This window comes from Sinocyclocheilus rhinocerous, unplaced genomic scaffold (genome assembly GCF_001515625.1).
Source record: "Sinocyclocheilus rhinocerous isolate Xijiao unplaced genomic scaffold, SAMN03320098_v1.1 scaffold2306, whole genome shotgun sequence".
Lineage (NCBI taxonomy): Eukaryota > Metazoa > Chordata > Actinopteri > Cypriniformes > Cyprinidae > Sinocyclocheilus > Sinocyclocheilus rhinocerous.
The window spans coordinates 25,859-35,378 of record NW_015639792.1 but is presented as its reverse complement, the minus strand read 5'-3'; the positions used below and the strand labels follow the sequence as shown (position 1 = coordinate 35,378).

Genomic DNA, 9,520 nt, shown 5'->3' with positions numbered 1-9,520 from the left:
ATATATACAGTATATATATATATATATATATATATATATATATATATATAATATTACAATAGCTAATGATTATTTTGTAATACTGTATTACAGTAAAGAGAGTGAGATATTTTTTGCATATAAATTGAGGGGAAATGTCATGAAAATTATGTCAAAATTGGGAAAAATTTGATATAAGCAAAATACAATTTAAATATATAATTTAGCTTTTAAATATCATATAAATTAGCAACAAAACTTGTTATTATTACTGTAATAAATAGATTATAATCCTCTTTAGACAAAATAATGTTTTTTTTTAATTACGGTAATTTTTTTTTATTCAAATAAAATCAGCATAAATACAAACCAGTACAATGAATAGTACCATAATATAAATGTACAATTATGATATATATATATTTTATTTTTATTTTTTTCACAAAAAAAGTAAAATGTCACTGCAGGAGGATGTTTTAAATGTGTATAAAAAATCTTGATTTTAAATCTGGAATGTTCAAATTAAATTATAAAGGCAGAACAAAAACTACACAATATATATATATATATATATATATATATATATATAATATTACAATAGCTAATGATTATTTTGTAATACTGTATTACAGTAAAGAGAGTGAGATATTTTTTGCATATGAATTGAGGGGAAATGTCATGAAAATGATGTCAAAATTGGGAAAAATTTTATATAAGCAAAATACAATTTAAATATATAATTTAGCTTTTAAATATCATATAAATTAGCAACAAAACTTGTTATTATTACTGTAATAAATAGATTATAATCCTCTTTAGACAAAATAATGTTTTTTTTTAATTACGGTAATTTTTTTTATTCAAATAAAATCAGCATAAATACAAACCAGTACAATGAATAGTACCATAATATAAATGTACAATTATGATATATATATATTTTATTTTTATTTTTTTCACAAAAAAAGTAAAATGTCACTGCAGGAGGATGTTTTAAATGTGTATAAAAAATCTTGATTTTAAAATAACCTTCATTTTCTCTTTGAAAAATATATTTTTCCTTTGACTTTGACGTGAAATTGGACCCAGATATTTCTTTACAGTTTTCTAGAGGTTCCTCCAGTTCTGTAATACACTGTCTTGGTCTTTGTTCAACACCTGCTGAGGCTGCAGATTGACACCAATGGATCCTAAACACATAATTGCATTTCACAGTTGATTTGGGAAGTTATGTTAGTGCAGCAATGCAATTATGTCACACAGTGGGAGTTTTACGGAGACAGTCTTCCCTGTCTTGTTGCAGAAAAAAAGGCAAACACAGAGCGTGTGTTTGTGATGGGTATCAGTGGCAGTGTGGTTAAATTTGCATGAGAGTACCAGACGGGCGTTTTGGCTGCTAAATGTGGTGTATGATGTGCAGCGCTGAGGATTTTCCACATATCCGTGAATTGGAGCGAGAGATAGAGCAGGGAAAAGATGTAACATCAACCCTGCACCACCAGGTGTTTCCATGGCAACGTGCCCACATTGTCTCTTGGCATTATTGGTGAGTGGAGTGTGAGTGACAGCTGTGTTGAGCTGCACCGACACCTGCTCGTCACCTGAGCAGGGCTCGTGTTCACTTTGACCTTCAGCAACGATTCTCCCGGGAACATTTGCCTTTTAGATCACCCAAAAGGAAAGATTCTGTCATCATTTACTCAGCCTTACCGTGTTTTCCCAACCTATATGACTGTGTTTTTCCAATGGAATACAAAAGAAGCAAGTCACTTAAGAATAAGTTATCTGTATTATTCTTCACAGATTTGGTGTCTCGTAAATTAACCAAGCCCCTGATTTTGTTTGCGTTTCAGTGCCAACACTGTGAGAAAGCCTTCATGAATGCCTCTTTCCTGCAAAGTCACATGCAGCGCAGACATCCAACGGAGTTTGACATCAGTGAGTTCAATCTGTGTGCTGAATCACTTCACAATGGGTTTCTGTTGTATTTTGCTTGCCCTTGTGAAAAAGAAGTAAGCATACTATTATAGAGCCCTTATGGAAATAATATATACTTTAAAAGAACAAACCTAAATGCAAACTAAATGTAATGTTTTCAAGCAGCTGCATGTTAATTGCATTTAAATAAAAATGTTTTATAGTTTTTTATAATACATACATTTAATAAAATGTATCATTTAAAATAAATTAAAAGAAACTTGTATATTATGTATTTAAATGTATTTGTAATAACGCCTTTGTAATGATAAAGTTGCCATTTAGTACATTTAAAATATATGATCTTTAAATTTTAAAATGGCACACTACAGTTAAAATTCTAATCTACTACTTTACATGTGCTTTAGTATGTCAGTCAACACATCAAACTAAGTACTTCTAAAAAGCATGACAAAATATTATTACAATGTGATTTAACAACTATTTAAAATGTAATTTAAAGTCAAACTTTTTACTTTTACTTTACTTTTTTATGTGTCATTACAAAGTGCACTTTAATTAAGTGTATTATGAAACAGTTTCTCTTTAAGTACACTTAAGTGGCCTTTTATATTTAATTAATAATATTCAACTTATCTGCAAGTACAGCAAAATTTACTTATAAGATTTGAAGTACACTACGAGTGCACATTCAGTACAGTTAACAACAGCATCTCATATGTTCCAGAACTGATGACTGATAATCAGAAAAAAATTCAGACCATGAAGTTACAAGAGGAAATCAACAAACTACAGGAGCAGTTGACCCTGGTCACGTCCCAAATGGAGACACAGCAGAAAGACTGCACTGCTAAACAGGTTAGAGGAGACAAAAGAGACACCGTGTTTTTAATAGAATGATTTGTTATTTGAAATAAGTATGTCATGCTCTATTTTCTCCAGGAGAAAGAGCTCATTCAAAGGCAGGAAGAGTTTAAGAGACAACTGGAAATATGGAAAGAAGAAGAGAAAATGCGGATGAACAGCAAAATAGATGAAGTCAAGCAAGCCTGTCAGCGGGACATGGATTCAATGCATCAAAAGAACAGAAACCTAGAAAATGTGGGTTTTTATTTCATTTATTCAACCTTATCTTGCTCCAAATTAATAACATTTATAATATTATATACTATATTATTATATAATATGCTGGATTTCCAAACTTTGCTGGATTGAAATTAACATGGTTGTAAAGGATAAAATACATTGATTAAACAAGGCAAAAATGTATAGAAGTATTGATATTATGTGATGTGATTATACTGAAATGGTATTATTATGGTACTTTCCTCTCCTCAGGAGCTGCTAAAATTACAGCACAAAAATATCCAGCAAAGTGTGCAGCCGGTACAGACACAGCCCAGTACACCAGCCAGCAATGAACACTGGCAGGAAGTTGTTAAACTTCAGCAAAAACTTCACAAACAAGTAAGAGATACAACATTCAGATGATTTGGGACAGTCCAGTACACCACACCTTAGAATGGAAATTGCTGTAGTTTTAAAGCTGATGTTTTTCTTTACTCAGGAGGTGAAGTGGGCAGGGAAAACGCAAAAAATAAAGGAGGAATATGACAGTGAAAAAAGTCTGGTAGGTCTCACAGGCATCATGTAGCTGTTTAAATACAGAAATAGCTCATATATCCACATGTCTGTTATATATGTTCCATCAGCTTCAGGAGGAGTTGTTCAAACTGCGCTCGGCCGTGTCAGAAGGGAGGGAGGAATCACGACGACAGGTGCAGGAGCTCAGCCACAGGCTGCAGGAGCAGCAGCAGATTATTACCTCCCAAAACAAGCAGGTCAGTACTGTATCCCAGCACAGGAAGAGGCTCGATTGTTCAGGATTTCCTGTATTAGCGCAGCAGCCCACAGCATAATCTTTAGGTTCGTGCTGAAGGAGTGTATGGGTGGGAACATATCCGGACGCTAGTAATTATCATCACACTGATTGTGTTGTCAGCTCGTCATTATGCAGGTTGTTCTTTCAGTGAAACATAAGTTTGAAGTGACGGCTCAGATGACGTGTTGCTGACTGGGTTTTTTTGTTTTAAGAAATAACATGCTGTTTTGTTTATATGACAGATGAAACAGATCTCGTCAAAGCCGCCAGCAATAACAGTACAGCGTGAAGGTATGTAGACTTTATATTTTCATACAAACGTAATATATGAGCAAAAAATAAAATAAAAAATTTAATATTTTTTTGTTTCAGTGGTTGCTGCCCCGGCTCCAGAGACTAAAGCTAAAGTGGTGCTCAGTGGTAAGTCCCTGCATAATATGGTGTTGTTAGATAATATCAAAATAATATAGATCCCTAAACATCATGTAGATCACAGTTCACACGCTGTGACCTGATTAGGCATGATGTGATAAATCTTCAAAAAAATTAATCAAATTTCTTAAAAGATTCATAACCTACTGCAACTATCAAAGCTTTTGCATGTTGTGGAGCTTATGGAACAAAGGATTTACATGTTGCTTTATTACCAAAAATCAAGATCAGAACAATGCCAAAATGTGAAAATTGTGAGGGTTTTTTCAAAATCTCATTAGTCCAAAATCATGCTGTATTTTAAAAATTAAATATATCCTGATTTGCTTTGATTTTGTTGCTTTGTTCAGCAACAAAAAGTCAGTTCAAAAGTTTGAGGTCAGCAAAGTTTTTAATATTTTCGACAGAAGTCTCCTCATATAGGCTGCATTTATTTGATTAAAAATACAGTAAAAATAGTAATATTGTGAAATATTACCATTTAAAATAACTGTTTTCTATTTTAATATATTTTAAAATGTAATTTATTCCTGATGCCAAAGCTTTCATTTCTACAGTCTTCAGTGTCACATGATTCTTCAGAAATTATTATAATATGCTGATTTGGTGTTCAAGAATCGTTTCAGTGGCTTGATAGTTTTGTGGAAACCATGACACTTTTCAAGATTCTTTGATGAATAGAAAGCGCAGCATTTGCTTGAATTTGAACCCTTTTGTATCATTATAAATGTCTTTACTGTCACATTTGGTCAGTGTAATGCTTCACTGCTGAACAAAAGTATTCTTTTTTTTATTACTTTCTGACCCCAAACTTCTGAACTGTAGTTTATGTCTGCTGAAGGTTAACTTTGTGTTTTTGGTGTACACTAGCATAGAGATGGCTTCAAATCGAATGTACTGTACATGTAACTAACAGACACATGATGTAATGGGGTCTTTAATCAGCATGTGGTCAGTATGGGTAATATCAGTGCAAAATGAGAGGGTTAGATTTGAATATGTCCATCCATAACCCCTGCACTCTTCTCTGACCTCTTTGCACTGTCCTATTAGAGCAGTCCAGCTCAGTCCGTAAACTGGATCCTATAGTGGAGCTGTCAGAGGAGGAGAAAGGTAAAGCAGTAGAGTGATTGAGTGTAGTCGTCTGTGGCATGCTCGCATCCGTCTGCGTGGCTCAGGTCTGTGTGTTCAGTCTGAGCATGTGCTAAAGTGAAGTGCTGAGCATGCCAAACTAAAGGCATGAGCTGGAAGATCTGTCTTCCAGCATGCATGTAATCATTGGACAGCTCAGAACAAGAGAAAGGAAATTTCATTGTGAAGATACAGTAAATGAGCATATTTTAAGTGCTTGTATTCTCCATTGTTTATGGGTTTGAAAAATATAAAAGTCATGGTACAATTGCAGAGGCATTTCCGGTTTTTCTTCAGTTATATTTTTCAATATATTTATATTTCTTTTTTTCCGTTTTGCAAGGTCAGACTAATTCATTTATTTTAGTTATTTAAAAAAAACTGCAAGCAAAATTGCAAGCCCTGTTGTTTACACCTGATATTAAGATATGAAGTGGTTAGGTGACAATTGTTTATTATTTAAATATTATAATTATACTTTTATATACACCAACGTTTAATGGTTTCTGGTTAGTATGCTTTTTTTTTATTAATATTTTTTTTCAGCAAATTCACATTAAATTCAAAAGTGAAAATAAAAATAAAGACTTCTTCTTCAAATAAATGCTGTTCTTTTGAACTTTGAATTCAACAAAGGATCCTACAAAAATGTATCACAGTTTCCACAAACATATTAAGCAGCATAACTGTTTTGAACATTGATAATAATAAGAAATGATTCTTGAGTAGCAAATCAGCATATTAGAAAGATTTCTGAATGATCATGTGACACTGAAGACTGGAGTGAATAAATTACATTTTTTTTTTTTAAATATATTTTTTTAAACTGATTTTAAATTTCACTCTTTATTATATGTTTGATCAAATAAATGCAGCCTTGGTTGGCCTTTGTTTGTTTGTGTTACTTTGTCTCTGCAGCTGCATTATAGAGCAATGATGTGCATCTTTTTTATGCTATCAGAGTATTTTCCAATACTATGTTATGATGTTAAATTGTTTTTTTGTTTTTTTTTGTTAATGAGTGGTAGCATCTGCCACTGCAATTGTAGAATGGCAGAAAATTTATTCCAGAGCATGTGTCATGTGCCACTCACCATGATCATTCGCCTTATATTTTCAGATTCCTCTAGCATCTCTGAAGGTCACACAGAGAGCCGGTCATGGCAGCAGGAAGTGCAGGAGCTGTTGAAGAACCCGGGTTTAAGGAGAGACATGCGTCTGGCAGCTCAGCAGAACCTTGAAGATCGACTGCAGAGCTTAGGCATCAAGGTAGTGAGAGTCAACCTGAATTACAAAATATCTTATGACAAAAATATATTTTATAGATTATACAGTTGGACTGCAGTTGAGACGCCATGGCACTGTATAACCTCAATGTCTATAATGTTGTTCAGGGAGTCAGTGGTCTCTCTGAAGGGACGTTTAAGAGCACCATGACCCAGGTTATTACTGATCGTCAGAAGAGACAGGAAGAGGATCCAGCGTGTCGGAGGGCTCTGAAAGAGATCAGCCATAAACTGGAGCAGAGAGTGAAGGAGAGGAACACAGAGCAGCCAGCCAAACCCAAACAACATGAACAAGGTCAGGAATTGCCTTCGCAGTTTCAAGGTTGAGAACAAGGCTTTAAATATATTTGTTTTATGTCTATTCCCAACATGTTTATTACCGTTAACTAAAACTGAAACCATTAAAAACGTTTTTTGCGTTTTACAATTGTTGCTTAGTTTAACTTGAAGTACTAAAGTAACTAACACTAAAAATGAAATAAAAAATAATAAAAGCTATGTTAAAAATATGTAAATAAAAACTAATTAAAATACTAATAAAAACTATAATAATATGTAAATGACACCAAAATAACACTGATTCCCAACGGAATGTGGCATACTGTTTAATATATTAATGCAAATATTGAACATTTAGTTGTATTATTTAAACAATGCAATATTTCATCCAGTTCTTTCTATTTGTGTGGATGTTTTGTTGCTCGCTTAAATCACGTTTCTGTGGCATGCATGAGTTCCATTTCAGTCAGGATGCTGCATTAGGAGGCTTATGGCGACAGTAGGGCTGTGTGATATTGAAAAAAAATGCAATACGCGATACCTTGTTAAAAAATGCAGTATTCGATATGCGATACGATATTGCTTAAAGTGTGAAAAATCAATTTATGAATGATGTGTGCTCCCGGCACCTATTTACACTATAGTCGCACCGGGAGTGACGTCATGGCTGTCGCCGGCCAACAAGTTGGTGTTTTTTCAATGTATGCTTCAGACACGGGTCACGACGAGGCGTTCCCCATAGCGACCCCTAGAGGACGCAGTTCGAAGTTCCCATGAAAGGGAACTGAAAAGACGCTGTGCGAGATGCGGCTTGTGCGCGTGCGATATGCATATCGCGATATTTACATTTGCGATATTTCGATAATTTCGATATATTGTGCAGCCCTAGTAGACAGTAGAGCTGATTTTTGCATTATTCTCTTGCAGTGGTTCAGTCCAGACCCAGATCCAGCAGTTTTCCATCTACAGTAACTCGAGTGGTGTCAGGCCCTGCTCCTAAACAGCAGCACACCCCGCAACCAACTCCACGCAGCAGAACCAGCACCGTGCCCAAGACCTCCACACCGCTACAGCATCACAGGTACAGAAACATTTACTCTGGCCTTCATGAAAGTAGGAGTTTTTTTTTATTGAAAAATTGAAAAACAATTACAATAAAAATAAATTAAATTAAACAGACTATTTATTTTTGTATATTCATGATAATGCACAATATATATGTTTTTATTGTATTTATTATCTTTTAATTGTTTTCTGCTGACATATCCAAGCTTGGTAGGGCATAATGTTTTTTTTATTCAAGCATGTCCAATCAACAGTGTTACTTTAGTATTATTAATGCACAATTATAGTATTTGTAATATTTGATTTTTTTTATATACATTTTTATATTATTGTTAGTTTTTTTACATTTTTAATTCAGAAGAAGTTTTCCTTCATGTTTAATTCATCTGTTTTTGTTCTTTAAATGTGCCTAGTTAGTTTTTATTCATTTATATTTCTGTTTTAGTTTTTATTTTAATTATTTTAATCATTTTAGTACTTCAACTTAAACTAAATAAAAATGTTGTCTAATGTTAGAAACTAAACGAAATAAAGTTTTTTATTATTTTATTAATTAACAAATGTTAATTATTGTTAGTTATAAAATTTGGCAACACTTTATTTTAAGGTGTCCTTGTTACACGTTACATGTACAGTATTTGTAATATTTGATTTTTTTTATATACATTTTTATATTATTGTTAGTTTTTTTACATTTTTAATTCAGAAGAAGTTTTCCTTCATGTTTAATTCATCTGTTTTTGTTCTTTAAATGTGCCTAGTTAGTTTTTATTCATTTATATTTCTGTTTTAGTTTTTATTTTAATTATTTTAATCATTTTAGTACTTCAACTTAAACTAAATAAAAATGTTGTCTAATGTTAGAAACTAAACGAAATAAAGTTTTTTATTATTTTATTAATTAACAAATGTTAATTATTGTTAGTTATAAAATTTGGCAACACTTTATTTTAAGGTGTCCTTGTTACACGTTACATGTACTTACTACTATAATAACAATTAATTATGCATAATTACATGCAAGTAACCCTAATCCTAACCCTAACCATATAGTAAGTACATGTAGTTAAATAATTTTACTCAGTATTTAAATGTATAATTACACAGTAGCAAGGACACCTTAAAATAAAGTGTAACCTAAAATGTTAATTTTAGTTAATGATTACAACACTGACAATCAAGTTTCAATCAGACGTGTCACATTACAGAAGTGAACTGTGCTGCGCAAATGCCATTTCCTGTTAAAGGAGACATATTATGCCCAAAGACAGAACAGTTAGCATGTTTTGCTCAAACGTTCGCCATGGCATTAGAGCTGGTACAACGTTGTCGCTTGCGAAATCAAAATGACGGCGCCTTGAGTGGAAGTTTACAGATTAAGGGGCGTTAATATTATAATGAGATCACTTTGCCACGTCACCAATGACGCGCTCGTTTTCTCAGACGCTTGCAGAAAAAGGCTTACCAAAACAAAGTTACTGGGTTAATCTTTTTCACATTTCCTTGGTTGGTAGATGCGCCAGGGACC

The 9,520-nt window shown here is 33.1% G+C and overlaps 1 protein-coding gene across 1 annotated transcript in view; it reads left to right on the top strand.

Moving 5' to 3' along the window:
* The first annotated feature begins 1,209 nt into the window (after positions 1 to 1,209).
* LOC107752105 (zinc finger protein Dzip1-like) overlaps positions 1,210 to 9,520 on the top strand; it is a 10,922-nt gene continuing 2,611 nt past the window's right edge. Inside the window, exons 1-12 of the mRNA XM_016567969.1 lie at positions 1,210 to 1,318; positions 1,783 to 1,917; positions 2,645 to 2,775; positions 2,860 to 3,018; positions 3,256 to 3,384; positions 3,485 to 3,547; positions 3,630 to 3,758; positions 4,042 to 4,090; positions 4,172 to 4,219; positions 6,483 to 6,631; positions 6,757 to 6,943; positions 7,855 to 8,008. Coding sequence (XP_016423455.1) covers positions 1,210 to 1,318; positions 1,783 to 1,917; positions 2,645 to 2,775; positions 2,860 to 3,018; positions 3,256 to 3,384; positions 3,485 to 3,547; positions 3,630 to 3,758; positions 4,042 to 4,090; positions 4,172 to 4,219; positions 6,483 to 6,631; positions 6,757 to 6,943; positions 7,855 to 8,008 — 1,442 coding nt within the window. The remainder of the gene's footprint in view (positions 1,319 to 1,782; positions 1,918 to 2,644; positions 2,776 to 2,859; positions 3,019 to 3,255; positions 3,385 to 3,484; positions 3,548 to 3,629; positions 3,759 to 4,041; positions 4,091 to 4,171; positions 4,220 to 6,482; positions 6,632 to 6,756; positions 6,944 to 7,854; positions 8,009 to 9,520) is intronic.